We start from the raw sequence: 15,447 nt of genomic DNA on the forward strand, positions 1-15,447 counted from the left end.
CTGCCCACGATAAATTGCTAGCATTCTGCAATCTACCTCAATCTATGATTGTGTAGAAGCAGCAATTCAGAGGAACATAGGCACACTCTTAAGAGCAGCAATATGCATGCCATGCTCCTTTTGGGAGATATGGCTATGCTTTACTTCCAGTCTTGATAGAGAACTTCTGGCTGATTTCGCGAAGAACAAAGAAGGCTAGAAAACTAGTTCTTAACATAAATAGATAAGCTGTTCACAATGGACAGAGAGGAAAAAAAAAGAAAGAAAATATAGCCTTCTTGTACAACTGAAAGGCCGGTTGTTCCATGGACATAATGTTGAATCCCCTGCTAAACCAGGGATTTGCATATATAACTCCTCTGGAGAAAGGGTCCTGCAAGCATTGTGTCCCGGTATGGAGCAGAGATTCAACCACAGGAATGTAGGCATAGGCATCAGTACGATTATGAATTGAGGCGTCGAGCATCGATGGTCGCCCTGGCCTGGAAGCCCCTGCGTGGCCTTCAGCAACGAAAGGAGTGTGCCTTGATGAGAGTTTGCAGCTGCGGCAGAGTTTGGAGAAGATATCTTAAAATAATTCTTCCTGCACAGTCGAATTTTGGATTCGACGCGACCATCAGTCTTTGCTGGCAATCCTCTGGCACGGTGATTTGGGGCGGCAACCTGGGCCTAACCCCTGACAAAAAGGGATCTTGGATCAGCGCTGGGAAAAAAAATAGAACTTGAGAGGTCGGCAGATCCAAGAGACAAATCGGGTGCTCCTGAATTAACACAGCAATAATTTTTCAATCAATCAATGAGAAATTCTATGACGGAGGTGAGGCGCAATTGAGGTGGTTTGGCTGTAGGGGTACCTTGACTCGCAGCCATCCGGCCATGTGCACCGCGGTACATCTACTTACCTAATCTTCAGCTGACAGCTCAGCTGAAGGCGACGCGGCCCTTTTATCTGGCTTGGATCAACTGATGCTTATTGAGGATCGCGAAAATCGATCCCTATTGGATATTGGAAACCTCTCGATCCTTGTCCTTCATTCCACCTCACATTCAACACCTTCAACTTCCCTTATTCTCTTGCTTTTTCGGCATATGCGAGAACCCGAATGTTTACCCTTCTGGTGACCGTCGGCCGTATCGCGAGAGTTCTGTTCCGGAAATACACTTGACCAGACGCATTTGGAAAAACAATAATAACACGCGTACTCTGTAAAGGGGGGTTCTCCAAACTTTCGTCGCCAATACACGTTCTCGCCAGATACAGCGCATACCAGTGAGTTTCGTTACAGCTAACATTTCCCTTGCTGGGAGTGCGGTGGTGGGCGCGTAAGGAAAGCTGACTAAGCGGGTATAGTTTCAGGTCACGACCAGTTAGGAAAAACGTGACATAAAATACGCGAGGCTGGTTTCTGACGGACCACGGTATTGGTCAAGAAAAACAAGCTGCGCCCGAAATTCGTGACAACTCAGAACCACACCTCGCAACACTCCTGTTTCTTTTCCTCCTCGCCGAAAACCATCACCACCCGGCAACTCTCGCCTGTATCATCGCCCTTCATCAGCTCGCGGGCTGTTCTATCAAGTTTCCCCCGTCAATTTTTCAAAACGTCTTCCCATCTCGATCCTTCGTTTTTTATTCCTTACAGCTTCTTTCTCGATAATACGATGGGTCGTACCGTCGACCAAGAAGTGCACGCGGCTTTCGTGGAATTTCGTGCCAAGGAAGACGATAAGGTGAAACTTCCGTATTTCATGTATCTTGGGTAATATTTCCAACGACGCACGATGTTTACTGACTCGAAACCCACTCCCGTATAGTGTCTTTCGGTGCAATGTATCTATTGTCAGCAGATCCGGGCGAAGAACACCAGCCGGCAAAAGCAGCATCTGCTCGAGTGCCCTGCCCTCCGCGGGCAACACAACCCCCATGCTCAACCTCCCCCAACTAACGGGGTCACTGCTCCCAATGGCTATGGCGCTCCTCCAAACGGACCTCCGGGAGCTCCAGGTGCTGGGTCAGCGACAGCCGCCCTTCCCTCTAACACTGGCTCCATGATGGCGACTGGAGTTAACCCCCATGGCAGTGCTATGCAGGCGCCCATGCAAACCATCCCCGGTCGACCCTCTCTTCCCTCCCAGGCTCCCACCGCCGCATCGTCGTCGACAGCGCCTCCGCAGGCCCGTGCCCATAGCACTCCAAAGGCCCAGAAAGCACGTCAAAGCACTTCGAATCTTCCTGCCCCGCCGCTCGACGATGTTCACGCTGCCTTTGTTGAGTTCCGTGCGAAGGAAGAAGACAAGGTACGCCGTTCATCTGAGACACGTCCCATGATGATGGCTTTCCACTCACCTTATGAGCAGTGTCTGTCGGTCCAGTGCATCTACTGCCAGCAGGTTCGCGCAAAAAATACGAGCAGACAGCGCCAGCATCTTCTCGAATGCCCAACCTACTTGAATGTGATGAAGGACTCAATCCCTGCGAACAACCTGCAGCACACCTTCCCCGAAGGTGATATCGCGCGTTCTCTTCAGCTCCCGGCTCCAGCCTTGGAGCTTGATTTCCGTATGAGCCTGAAACTTAATCCTACCTTATCTGTGGGCCCAGGTGTCTGGGGCCAGCGAGACTGGATCACCTTTGTTGGTGGACAGTGGGCTGGCAGATGGGCCAAAGGCATTGTTTTGGTATTTCCCCGTACACCACTGCCTCATTCGCTTCTTAACCGCTAACTTGGTATCCGTAGCCCGGTGGCCAAGACTCCCAAGTGACGGTCAAGGAGCTTGCCACAAGTATCAGATCAACCTTCCTTTTGCAAACTGCAGATGAACCCCCCGCATATATTGCTGTTAAAACAAATGGCTGGTTAACTGGGGCGAAGGAGGTACTTGAAAAGCTCCAGGACCCCACAGTAGCAGATACCATTAACCCCAGCACCTACAAATACCGTGTCAACATTTCCATGGAAACGGGAGATGAGCGCTACTCGTTCGTGAATACTGTGATGTGGGTGGGAAGTGGATGCCGTCGTGGCGCTGAAGGTATGTTTGAATCCTAGAATCTGGCACCTATGCTCAACACTCTTCTGACTGTTGCTATAGTAATCTTCGATGCTTTCCGTATTACCTAAAAGGTTAAGTTCTTTGTGCAGTTTGAGTTATCCGTATATTGCGAGAAAGTCTTTTTTTTAGGGAAAGCCGGAGTGTCGCGTCTGTGAATGCCTTTGCTACTGATTACCGGTGTCTGAGGTGAACGGGTTTTCTCTGTCGTCATTCGAGTTCAGCTTTTCGCCGGTTTGAGTTTTTGTATATCCGGTGCTCTCACATTTAATAATACCTCTGCTTTTATGTTTTCCTGTCCTGATCTACATTTTCTATGCGCTCTACTGTTGTTTTATATCGTGTATCAATTTCCTTGATGCCCTATCGGCAGTTTCTTATATGTTTTTACTATCAAAATGGTTCCTGTTGTCTGCTTTGTCCTGTTTGCTGTCACTTTGTCCTTTCACTTCAATATAATTAATCAAGAATATCCGGCCCTGGCATGCTTTGCTTAACTGCCATATTTTAAATTGATATCGCATTTACTCTCTTATCCTTGTGCTCATCCGAATGTCTGCTGTAAGAGGTCGAGTGAGTGGGCCACGTGATCTGTGTAAGGTACCTAAGCAAAGACGTCCGTATTTTGTATGACTTAGATTACGGTTGTGGGTATGAAAGAGGGTGTGTACTGTACAAGCTGTGCTGCCCGTATGGACGCGATCGCCCGGTAATACAACTTGCACCGCGAGCTCGATTTAAAAAACATCACGGATCATCGAGTGTGGAGAGCAATTGAAGCGGGTTTTGCTGCAGGAACCCGGAGAAGGCTAGTTATCCCACTGTGCGCCGTAGCCCCAGTCTTTCGGAGATCAATGTCGGGGCAGACCCTCACGTTGCAGGACCAGATTCAAATGTTTGATTTTTATGGACTTTATGTTCGTTTCCATTTTTCATTACGAATGCTTTTCTGATACGGCAACATCGTTGGTTGGTATGGTGAATGTAACCCGCGTATGAAAAGAACGAGGAAGATATACACGCAAAATACCAAAGACGGTATCCGGATTTATGATGTTCCGGACGACTTTTCGCCGGTGCGACGACCAAAGAAATATTGGTGCCCACCCCGGTGAGGACGGATCAGTGCGATGGAACGGAATCGCCTCCATGGTCGGTGCATGTACTCCGTACGAAGATATATACCTTACATTTACATGCCCAAGAGCCGATCTCGGTCAAAATCCGCGACGCCTATTGGTGTCTCGTTATTCTGGAAGGGTAAAGAGAAATACCACCTGACAACTCCGGACTGCTTGACTCTGGAGCGTCCCGAATGAGGCACATATGGCATCCACTGCTCGGAGATGACATATCAGGTGCTTTATTTATGCATGTGAGCACCACTCTTTGCAGGCGTCTGCTTCGCGTCGGAGCTAAGTCGAGCTCTCGAGGCCTGGATGTTTGCTGACATTCACTTAAAGTTTCGCCATCCGAGCGGTACCCTGCTAGTGTCAAGCCGCGAGCGAAATTAGCCGCGCTGCCGCGGGGCTGATAAGCTGGCTTTGGGGCAGATCAGGGGGCTCTCCGAATATGATGACGTGAGCCCCGGGGGTTAAAAGGCTTACGACGGGCGGGAAAATTAACCGCGGCGCCGCCGCGGGGCTGATGAGCTGGCCTTTTGGGCAGATCAGGGGGCTCTACGAAAACGATGCCATGATCCCTGGTGGTTATATCACATACGAAGGGTGGGAAAATTAGCCGCCGTTTCGGCCGGGTGGTTTCGTTTTGTCCAGTTGATCGTCTGATCTCGGAGCATGGTGAGTCGTTAACATTAACTCTATAGAACAAAATCCAACTTGGAGTGAGGGATATGGCGTTGCAGCTCAAAGATGGGCAAGGTAATGTCATACATGTATGCTTCTCGAACTCCTTCGGGTTTGACTGCCGGTTCTATTGATATATCCAGGCATGGAAAAAGTGTAAACCAAGCAACGCAGATACATATGCAGCGATTGGAAATATACCCAATGCAATATAGATCAGAAGGAAACATATAGCATCGTAATTCTTCCGAAAATAGCGCTAGATGGGAATACTATACGGTTTCGATGTACCGTTTCACCTCCCTGAATACCAGCATTAGCCAAGCGTCACCTAGTACGGAAGAAGCACACGCGTGGTAGAGCACTTACCAGTCAGTGACCGCTTCCTCCCAAAGTCTTACCTCATGCTCTCGCGTTCCACCAAAATGGTCAACAAACTCATCCCCAAAAACTTCCCTGGCAACACTGTCCTTTGCCATGAACTTTGCAATAGCTTCTTTCAGGGACTTGGCCAGCCGCTCTCCCTTGTCACTCTCATTACCAACATTTTCACCTCGTGCCAGCGGTGGAACAGGTATTTCTAGCTTCTTCTCCACACCCCTCCATCCGAGAGCAACGATAGCTGCCAGAACATAGTGCGCATTCACATCGGCACCGGGAACGCGAATCTCAAGTCGTGACCCCTTGGGACTGCACGTAGGGGGTGTGATCAATCTAATGGATGCCGCACGGTGTTCCAATCCCCATGAAACGGTCACGGGCGCCCAGAAGTTCTCCACAAGCCTTTTGTAGGAATTTATCGTCGGGGCGAGGAGAGGCATGATATCTGGCAGTCCGGCGAGGACACCCGCTAGGAAGTGTCTCCCGAGATCGGAAAGATTTGCAACATCTGGGTATGGCGGCGATGGATCTGGCTGTTCGCGGAAGAAAAGATTTTTGCCATCGTTTGAAACGATCGAGACATGCATATGACCGCTGTTTCCGGGGAGGCCATGAACAGGCTTAGCCATGAAAACAGGCGTGATGCCATATTTACTGCCGAGAGATTTGACGACGTATCTATAAAACCAGCATTTAGCCACGGCAGTCTCCAGGAAAATATCTCGCACGAGCTCACTTAAACAATCCCGCTCTGTCTGCTATTTCTTTGATTTCCCCGAACTCCAAGGCCTGTATATAAAATGTCAGCCTCCACATATGCGTTAACAAAAGACGCCACTAACCGCTTCGAAGACTCCAGGACCACTCTCAGTATGCCAACTTTCAATATCGCATTTGAAAGCCTGACACGTGTCGAATATTCTATAATAATACTCTTGATTATGGACCGGCCTTGTTAAGCTATACCCAAACATTCCTTCCGTTAACGGTGGCAGATCGGCGACCGGGTTTGTCTTCAGGAACCGGGCGGTGCCTGACGAATTTCGTTCTGTTCCATTCCCGTATGACGGCGCGCGAAATTGGTAAAATTCATATTCCGCTTAATGCAGGAGAGTCAGTCTTAAGCACGACACGCCGCACCAAACAGCGCAGCACATACCTCCTGCCATAGCCTTATATCCTAGTTTTTCCATCGCTGCCGTCGCGCTTCTCAAGAGCCCGCGGGGACACGCTGAGATCGGAGCGTGCGTTTCTGGATCAAAAAAATTGACAAGGAAAAATGGTACATTGTTCTCCCACGGTATTCGCCTGAAGCTCTTCAAATCTGGAATAGCGTTCATATCTCGGTAACCATTCTCTTTATTGCTAATAGCCAGTTCCTTAAAGTATGTTTGATCGTGCATATCCCACCCAAAGATTACAGAGCAGAACCCGAACCCATCTTTGGCGATCGAGAGGAACTTCTTCTTGGAGACTAACTTTCCCCGTAGAATGCCGTCGGCGTCGATTCCGGCGAGCTTCACCTGTGTATCGCACGCCAGCACCGCTTCTAGGTTGTCAAGAGTGACTGTTCTGAGATCTGTATCCATAGTCATCTTGGTACCGGTGCTGGCAAGAGCTGTTACTCCTTCTTGAGGCATCGATGAACAGACTGATGGAGTTCAGCGGGGGTTTTATTCTAACCCAAAGCAAAATCACCGGCCAAGCCACGACCGAAGGATGTTTCGGAAGGGAATGGCTGAATTTAGCTCCAGGTAGGAAAGTTCTCGGAGCTCCTATGTAACTGATGTCGGCAGCGTGCCGAGTGGGATGCGCCCGTCCCCCGACCCATGCGACGGAAGCGTGGGGGGAAGCCAAGAAGCCGCTCTTATCTCTCTTATCGGGACCGCAGCCACAGGAAAACTTAAACCGGCCTATTGGCCCCGGACCCACTAGAATAGGGTTTGCGCTAACCCCGGACTCGGAGCGTCAGGTGACGTTGTCTCGCGCCGCTTTAGACTTGGATTCACCCGGGCCCTGAGATTCAACGCTGGCTCAACCCAGGTTAATCTTAAAGCTTGGATTTTGCCGCCGCCGATGGTTTTAGGCCCCACCGCTGCAGCCTATAACACAAAAGTTCTGTGGGTCGCTGGACTGCATAATGTTGTGTTGTGGAAGCTTGATGACGGAGCTCTCGTCCGAGCCTTTTTATGTCTGTCGTCCGCTTCCTGTCATCGTTGCTTCCACTCTCCTTTTATATTCTCAGCCGGAGTCACTTGAGGAGCCCAGCAGCGATTAAACAGCACAAGATAAGACAATCCAGTAAGCCAGATTCTCCCACCTTTTCACACAGAAGAGCAAGAGGACCCCCGGCTGTGTGTATGCTAACCAAACAGAGTCGGTGGAACTTAGAAAACCCCATCCGTATTTACAATGACAGCCCCAAGAGGACGTCTCCATGGCAAGAATGCCATCGTTACCGGTGCTGCAGGGTCCGTTCACTCCTGACATAGAATAAGCCACCGTATCTGCTGGCCGTTTTGAATGCTGGACTTCAACTTAACTGACAACATCTCACAGTGGCATCGGCCTTGAAACCAGCATTTTATTTGCCCGCGAAGGCGCCTCTGTCTTGATGGCTGATATCTCCGAGCCGGCTTTGGAAAAGGCCATCGCCAAAGTCAGAGTAGCGGTCCCCAACGCTCCTAGGTTAGAGACGGTGAAGTGTGACGTATCCAAGGAGTCGGACGTCCAGGCGATGGTTGACAGGCTAGACTCATGGGGAGGGTTGGATGTCATTTTCAACAATGCTGGTATCATGCATGCTGACGATGCCGACGCTGTCGATACACCAGAGAAGATCTGGGACCTAACACATAACATCAACGTGAAGGGTGTGTGGTATGGATGCAAGCATGCCGTTCTCAGCCTGAGAAGGAATAAAAAGACGAAAGGCAGCATTATCAACACTGCGAGTGTTGTTGCCTTAGTGGGAAGTGCAACTCCTCAGCTAGCGTATACTGCAAGTAAAGGCGCTGTTTTGGCTATGACGAGGGAGTTGGCTATCGTCCATGCCCGGGAGGGATTCAGATTCAATGCGCTATGCCCCGCACCTCTGAAGTATGTCGTATTTCGTCTAATACTCGGACCTTCTGTTGCACGCTCAGCCGTATTCTAACCTCACACTGCACAGCACCCCTCTTCTCCAGGACTGGCTCGGAGATGACGCACACAAGCGTATGAGACGGGAGATCCATTTCCCCACGGGTCGCTTCGGCGAAGCCGTTGAGCAGGCACAAGCCGTGCTGTTCCTTGCCAGTGACGAGAGCAGTTTCGTCAATGGTTCCGATTTTGTGGTCGATGGTGGTATGACGAAGGTATACAAATGGATTACAACGCTCTTATTCGGTTTGAGTAAAAGTAGACTAACGCATCGACTGCTAGGCCTATGTGACACCAGAGGGGCCCCCAACGGAAGCTCCAAAGAGCCTTGCCTCGTGACCGGCTTAAAGGTGTTTCGGGAAAATGGGTAGCTAATTAGAATGGTCCGTTGCCGCGAAGCCCAGAATGAATACTGTGATTGAGCGTATTTACTCTGTCCTCCTGGGAGTTTAAATACTTCCGAGTTCTCTGTACGAGGTAACGTAGGATTCGATCATAATCTTCTACTTGGCCTTATGACGGATCGAACGGATGGGATCGCTACTTGACCAATCCGACGTAAGCCACTGTTACCTCTCGAAGACATGCTGGTAACCTATTCTCCAAATGTAGGGCTATCTCTCTTAGCATATACAAACCTAGCAATTCTCGCTGTCTACGTTGTTCAGTTGCGTGTAACTTCGAAGAAATTGCCGGACCTAAGTCCTTTTTTTTCAATTACTCAGAATCCCAAGTCAAAGGAATCGGGGAAACGATGAGTCATCTCGAAAGCATAAAACACTATGCTACAGCAACACCCACCTGAGCCAATGGTCTCTTGTATATTTACATATACGTACATACATAGGCCGGTTGTTGCACCACAATCGCCAAACGCCACAAAGAACAGGCTTTGTTGGCTCGCTCATCATAAAGGCCCGGACCGCCGCAACATGTCACACTATGCAGCCGTAATCAAGATAGGTTCCAGTGTTGATGCTCCACTCTTATCATCATAGTTTCAACCCATGAGAGGGCTAGGGCATACATAGATGGCTAGAAAGAGGGGAATAAGAGTCTATAGAAGAAAGGAATTCAAGGGTGCCCCCGGATAAGGGAGGTCATGCATTTGCTCTCCACCCGGTACATTGAAAACAACTCACTGCAGCCCTGATGTTAGGGGAAGCCAGCCTCTTCTTTTAAAGATGAGGCTAGCACGAAGCGGTGAAAGACAGGCCTTGCGGTCATATTCCAGCCCCCATTAGCAATGCGAAGTACGACTTCAGTGTAACAGCCGCGGAGCTCACATCATCAGACAAGCGATAGCCACTGGTGCACCCCATCCTTGCCTAGAGTGGTCGTGATGAACTTAGTGTGGATTTACACACTAAATCAAAACTCATTTACACTTGCTCTGGGCGTCTGTGGTACATGTACATACCCTAGACACAGTGCACAAAACAAGACCTTTTCTTTTCTAGTGACAATAGGATGTTTTACTAACAGGTGGCAGAATTTCCAGTTCGTCGTGAGAATGTTGAGGGTTTGTCGCGAACATATGTAAGTCTAAAGAGCTTGTCTTCGACTGGAAGGATTTGTCCAAAACCCCCCAGGTCCGAGTTGGCGGCCTTGGCAACGACAAATCCGATATTAGGAGATATCCTGAAAACGTTCATATTAAATCCCAGCCTCGATGGAAAGAGCTCATCGCTGCCGAATGTTTCAACCTTTAGCTCTTTAAATGTAACTGCAAACTCAACAATACAAACATCCATAAAATTCTAACAAATATGCCTTCTCCGCTTCAGAATCCCGGCGGGTAGGACGCGATATAGGAGTTCCTTGGGATGTCCGAGATCGCTGGGGACTTGGTGCACTCATTCCTGTGCTCTCGAAACACAATGCACGAACCAGTTTTGTTTTTCTTGTACTTCTTGACTCGCTTTAATATACCACTCCAGCTGTCCGACAGCCGTCATGTAGCGAAGGAGGCGCCCATAATCTCAATACTATCGCAGTTATCATGATCATAATTGGTTATTCCCTGCGAAGGGCCCGCATAAGATGATGCTGCTTGTCATGCTGATGCCGAATTTTTGAGTCTATCAAATCCTGCCATAACAATTAGGGTTCAAAGTCAGTGGGCTGCCGTTCGTCTAATTAAATCTGCATCTCGACGAAGTTCTCTGTCCTGGATCAACGTCCGCCGAACTAGGTACGGAGTAGTTTCCAGATATATGGTGAAGATTAACTGGAATGTCATTCCCGAAGAACAGAGGCAAGGAACAACCTCCGGAACCTCTTCCATCTAACGCTCGTACTTGCGTTTCACAATGGCTAATGCACACCACTGAGCGCGATGCTCATGCGGCCGTATGCACACACGTGTTGAAATATGGGGTTCACAGAGCCACGCATGGCCGTAGGTCACGGCGAGGACCTATTTTCTAAGGATCACATTTAAAAGAAATTGTCAGCCTGTGAGACTGCATGCTGGAGGGCTTCAAAGCTCTCGTATTTTTAACGATAGAACTCCCCTCAATGCGAGCAATAACAGGACCGGGAAAAAGCAAACAGGATGCCATCAAACGACGAGAAGTGGTGCTCGGATACCATCGCTATGGTAAATCCCGAACTGGCTTTATTTAGAGATATGTTTCCTGCAAATAAGGAAAATAGCACCTTGGAGACTGGCGCCGGAAGCTTGAGAGTTGAGTCAATCGACCTTGAGGTAGAGAAGCGGGTAGTGAAGAAGCTGGATTGGAGAGTTATGCCGTTACTCTCAGCTTTGTGTATACCCCCCTCGAAATGACATTTGCGACGGGTGCCAGAGGCTAACATCATTCACTAGATCTGTTGAGCTTCTTAGATAGGACAAATATCGGCAATGCCCGAATTGCCGGGATGGAAAGTGACCTCCGGCTCAATGGGTCTCAATACACCTGGCTCTTGACTATATTTTATATTTCATTTATCACATTTCAATTCCAAGGCGTCATGTGGAAGATCATTCCCCCGCACATATGGGCCACCATTGTTGTCTTCGGTTGGTTAGTTTAAAACCTTCAGGCAAATTTCCCAAGCACGGGCTAAAATTCATAGGGGGTTATTTGCGACTTGTCAGGCAGCTGTCCATTCGTGGGCCGGCGAGATGGCATTGCGCTTCCTCCTGGGGGTCGCAGAAGCTGGCTTCAGCACTGGGATTCCCTACTTACTTTCATTCTTTTACCGTCGACAGGAGCTTGGGCTGCGCTGTGGGCTTTTCCTTGCCGCTGCGCCTGTTGCAAACACCTTCTCGGGTGCCTTGGCCTATGCCATTACATCTGGGAAATCTAAAATTGCTCCCTGGCGGCTACTCTTTCTCGTGGAAGGCCTGCCAACTATATTGATGGCACCTATAACGTTCTATTTCCTCCCGGACAGCCCCAGCAAGGCACGGTTTCTGAACGAGGAAGAAAAGAAAGTAGCAGAGGCTAGGGCCGTCCGGCAGGTTGGCCGGGTTGATCGTGTGGGCAACATGGACTGGAAAGATGCCTTCTCTGTGCTTCGTGATGTGAAGTTGTGGTGTGGTGTGGTGAGTTTGAGACCCTCTTAGGCGACTCCTCACTTGCTGATAAATATCTACCTTTCGGGCGCAGCTTATATACTTCAATTTCGCTATTAGCTATGCCTCACTTCCTGTGTTTCTTCCAACTCTCCTTGCAGATATGGGGTTTACCGCAATCGATGCACAGGGCTTGACAGCTCCCCCGTTTTTCCTGGCCATCCTGGTGACAATCGGGACCACATGGGCTGCTGATAGGCTCCAGCAGAGGGGCATCATAGTTGCCATTCTTTGTCTTGTGACAGTCATTGGATACGTCCTTCTCGCGGCATGTACAAGCGTGGCAGCGCGGTACGCTGGGGTATGGATTGCTTCTTGCGGTCTATTCGCGGCTGTTGCAAATACTACCCCGTGGCTTTTGAGTAAGATTCCCATTGCCGTGAATTTCAAAAGGGACACACCAACTCGTATGCGGGATACCGACGGCTAACATACCCAAGATAACCAGGGATCAGATAACCGCCGCGGAATGTTATCTGTCGTTTTGAGTCTTCTTGGTCAGAGTGGTACACTCTTGGGTACAAACGTGTTCCCGGATTCGGAGAGACCTCGATTTATCAAGGGCCAGACAATCTGTGCGGCTTTCGTGATGTTCAATTTCGTCACGGTCGTGGGATTGAGAACTTTGCTTATTTATCAGAACCGGAAACTCGACCAGAAATATGGCACTATTGAGCAGCATAGAAATCGCCAGGATCAAGAGAATGCGATCCTGGTTGTTGCCGAGGAAGATTACGGGCCGAACTTTCGATATGTTCTTTGAACTTTTCGTTTTTCTCGAGTCCCATTACCCGGCGTTGATGCCTAGAATTGGCATATATTGATATACCTGACGCTAACCGGTCGCTTCGAGTCGAGTCACGCGTAGAAAGTTGGGTATAGACAAAAGAATTGGGCCTATCAACCCCGTTTGAATCGGTTACCTTGTAACTAAAAGCTGCAGAAACTTGCGAATAAAATGGTTGAACGGCGCGGTCCAACTTTGAAAGAAAACAATGGAATGACTCCGGTATTTAGCATATTTGCTTGATTGTCAGGTTCCTGGAGACCCAAGCATCGGGCGCAAAGTGGAAGAAAATATCTACGTGCTGTGTATTGCCAATATCCGTATACAGGCTTCAGGGCAAGGGTAGTCGTGTAAAGGGCATGGACACCCGTTTTTGGTCACGCGAAAAAAGGACGCTGGGTAGCGGTACTACCAGACCACCTGTGTGGTAAGTTTAGCACAGTTTGGGGGTTTTAGTGGCTTGCTTGTTCCTATATCTAGCAGCGTATTCAAGGATTTGGGCCACCGCGACAATGGTTCGTAGGTGGGCGCTCCTTTGCTCATTGGTAGATGCGGAGAATCGGTAGCGCGTCGAGCTACACATAGTTTCATGAAGCAGACCCGCCAGACGAGCTGCACTGACAGTATAATGTTACAGGGGTACACACATCTGGATAATTCTCGCGACAGTCTCCTGATGGGACCATAGGGCTACGGGTAGCATAGGACACGAAAGGCTGATGATCCAACATCTTGCGCGAATGAACTTGCGGTGTAATGTGCAACTATGGAGTCCGAGATTATGGAGGAGATCCTCAGGCGAACAATTGCTGCATAGTCTCAGCAATGAAAGAGAGAAGAGAAGCAGCAGGTCAGTGGCGATAGGAAGTTCTTCCCGAGGGCAGCATCAGGTAGTAAAACGGTTCCTGAGGTAGGGGACTGTTGAAGCTGAGGGAGAGCAGGAGGGCAACTTCCGCCTGTTCCCATGCACCCTCGGCCCGGCTATCGAACCCATCTGGTACCGCAGGCGTTTCAGCGACGTTGCGCTGGACAAAAGGCGGCTTCACGGACGGTTTCGAGCGTCGCGAGCAGAGGGAATCCACGTGACCTGACTGGGGCTGGGCATGCCAAGCCCCGTCCAGAAATGAGAGTTACGTATCGCATCTACCAGAATCGGTTAATTCGCTCTCAGCCTCCCTTTCATCATCATCATCATCATCATCACTTCAACTTTCACCACCACCGCCGCCGCCGCCCGCCCGTCCAGCGCTATCTCTACTCCCTGCCACCACGACACCCTCTGCCATCTTTTGCATCTGGCCGGCGATATTCGACCGCGAACGTCGTCCCTCAAGCACTCGCGTTTTCCCGTTCGCATCACACCTTCGCTTTTGCGTCCGCCACCTGCGTCTAACTCGCTATCTTTTCGTCTCTCACCATGGCTGACCGTGACCAGCCCTACGATCCCTATATCCCATCGAATTCCAACCAAAATGGAGGAGGAACAAGCGGGAACCAGAGAACTGCTGCGTTGCAAGCGGTATGTCGACCCCCATTTTTCAAGATCTGCTCTTTTGAGTCCGTAGCTTTGTTCGAAATCCCAACTTTGATGGGTCGGGCCACGCCGGATATCTCGCAATAATTCTCTGCAATTTCGGACAATGATCAACGGAAAACGCGAAATGCGATTCCGGTTAGATTTTAACTCTAGCAACGAAATTTCAGTGCTGTTGCCCGTGACGATGCTGACATGTCTCTTTTCCTTCAGCAAATCGATGATACCGTCGGAGTGATGCGAGAAAATATCAACAAAGTCTCACAGCGTGGCGAACGTTTGGATTCGCTTCAGGACAAGACGGACAATCTCGCTGTTTCCGCTCAGGGCTTCCGCCGCGGTGCCAACCGGGTCCGTAAGCAGATGTGGTGGAAAGACTTCAAGATGCGGATATGTTTGATTGTCGGAATCATCCTCCTGCTGGTAGTCATTATTGTCCCAGCTGGTACGCTCCCTCAAGACGTTTATGTCACCAATTTTTTTCCTCTAGTTACAACGTTTGCTAACTGTGATTTTAGTCGTTGCGACCAAGGGGAAATGAGTTTCCCGTATCTTACCCTGCTCTTCCCTTCTCACCGCGCTTCAATAAAACCCCACCGTTACGATTTACATAAAGATTTCAAAAAATCTGCTCTTAGCTACGGTGCCTGTCGACCTTCAGTGCGTGCGCGGTTCCCCTCGCTCCCTCTTGTCCTCTCTTGCGCTCTCATCTTTCCGGTCCCTTTTCTGCCCCTTTATAATTGAGCTACGAATCCTCTGGTGTTTTTGCTTTAGTTCCTCGATCACGGGTCTAGCTTGGGGAAATGGGCCTTGTAAATGATACTCTGGTGATTGTAACTGTCGGTTTGCGATGCTTCTGCTATAGGACTTGTTTTAATGACTCATTAGCTTTCATTGTGTGCTCCATTCACCAAGGTATGCCATTGTTATCATGTTTCGGGATGTCAATGGTTGATTCCGTCGAAAGAAGGTCAGATAGTTCATCCAGTAGCACACTCGTCGATGCAGCGGTAGCTCTGGCCGCAGATGAACAAATTTTTTTTTCACTAGTTATTGCTGCTTTAAAGAGAAAAGTTAAGTAGATAATAATAGTAGTAAGGTTGCTGGCCAGGCCGCTTAAAATCGATTTCATGGCAGCACAGTATGGAGTTACCAAAGTTTGACG

At 49.4% G+C, this 15,447-nt stretch overlaps 5 protein-coding genes across 5 annotated transcripts; 4 read left to right on the top strand and 1 right to left on the bottom strand.

Moving 5' to 3' along the window:
* The first annotated feature begins 1,357 nt into the window (after positions 1 to 1,357).
* Positions 1,358 to 3,568, top strand: D8B26_007149 (uncharacterized protein). The gene is made up of 6 exons (XM_066125443.1): positions 1,358 to 1,731; positions 1,816 to 2,012; positions 2,082 to 2,298; positions 2,359 to 2,679; positions 2,739 to 3,033; positions 3,094 to 3,568. Exons 1-6 carry the CDS (start codon positions 1,663 to 1,665, stop codon positions 3,120 to 3,122), a joined length of 1,128 nt encoding a protein of 375 aa, XP_065981525.1. The 5' UTR covers positions 1,358 to 1,662; the 3' UTR covers positions 3,123 to 3,568.
* A 1,120-nt stretch (positions 3,569 to 4,688) lies between these two features.
* On the bottom strand, positions 4,689 to 6,877 carry D8B26_007150 (uncharacterized protein; the record flags this gene model as incomplete). The annotated part of the gene is made up of 5 exons (XM_003071991.2): positions 4,689 to 5,159; positions 5,226 to 5,915; positions 5,974 to 6,026; positions 6,080 to 6,336; positions 6,397 to 6,877. 5 exons carry the CDS (start codon positions 6,875 to 6,877, stop codon positions 5,129 to 5,131), a joined length of 1,512 nt encoding a protein of 503 aa, XP_003072037.2. The 3' UTR covers positions 4,689 to 5,128.
* Positions 6,878 to 7,354: 477 nt separating this feature from the next.
* On the top strand, positions 7,355 to 8,826 carry D8B26_007151 (uncharacterized protein). The gene is made up of 5 exons (XM_003071992.2): positions 7,355 to 7,538; positions 7,629 to 7,708; positions 7,797 to 8,336; positions 8,410 to 8,593; positions 8,661 to 8,826. The coding sequence occupies exons 2-5, from the start codon at positions 7,650 to 7,652 to the stop codon at positions 8,715 to 8,717; spliced, it is 840 nt and encodes a 279-aa protein (XP_003072038.1). The 5' UTR covers positions 7,355 to 7,538; positions 7,629 to 7,649; the 3' UTR covers positions 8,718 to 8,826.
* A 2,109-nt stretch (positions 8,827 to 10,935) lies between these two features.
* Positions 10,936 to 12,724, top strand: D8B26_007152 (uncharacterized protein; the record flags this gene model as incomplete). Its single annotated transcript, XM_066125444.1, has 5 exons — positions 10,936 to 11,149; positions 11,209 to 11,407; positions 11,460 to 11,931; positions 11,996 to 12,323; positions 12,402 to 12,724. 5 exons carry the CDS (start codon positions 10,936 to 10,938, stop codon positions 12,722 to 12,724), a joined length of 1,536 nt encoding a protein of 511 aa, XP_065981526.1.
* Positions 12,725 to 14,165: 1,441 nt separating this feature from the next.
* SYB1 (SNAP receptor, synaptobrevin) lies at positions 14,166 to 14,823 on the top strand (the record flags this gene model as incomplete). Its single annotated transcript, XM_003071994.2, has 3 exons — positions 14,166 to 14,267; positions 14,496 to 14,727; positions 14,801 to 14,823. The coding sequence occupies 3 exons, from the start codon at positions 14,166 to 14,168 to the stop codon at positions 14,821 to 14,823; spliced, it is 357 nt and encodes a 118-aa protein (XP_003072040.1).
* Positions 14,824 to 15,447: the final 624 nt, after the last annotated feature.

The sequence above is a fragment of the Coccidioides posadasii genome, chromosome 4 (genome assembly GCF_018416015.2).
Source record: "Coccidioides posadasii str. Silveira chromosome 4, complete sequence".
NCBI classification, from domain to species: Eukaryota; Fungi; Ascomycota; class Eurotiomycetes; order Onygenales; family Onygenaceae; genus Coccidioides; species Coccidioides posadasii.

Coding starts and splice junctions, on each gene's coding strand:
- D8B26_007151 (XM_003071992.2), top strand. CDS start 7,650: ATGACAGCCCCAAGAGGACGTCTCCATGGCAAGAATGCCATCGTTACC. Junction 7,709..7,796: donor ATCGTTACCGGTGCTGCAGG/GTCCGTTCACTC, acceptor AACATCTCACAG/TGGCATCGGCCTTGAAACCA. Junction 8,337..8,409: donor CTATGCCCCGCACCTCTGAA/GTATGTCGTATT, acceptor CACACTGCACAG/CACCCCTCTTCTCCAGGACT.
- D8B26_007149 (XM_066125443.1), top strand. CDS start 1,663: ATGGGTCGTACCGTCGACCAAGAAGTGCACGCGGCTTTCGTGGAATTT. Junction 1,732..1,815: donor GTGCCAAGGAAGACGATAAG/GTGAAACTTCCG, acceptor ACTCCCGTATAG/TGTCTTTCGGTGCAATGTAT. Junction 3,034..3,093: donor ATGCCGTCGTGGCGCTGAAG/GTATGTTTGAAT, acceptor CTGTTGCTATAG/TAATCTTCGATGCTTTCCGT.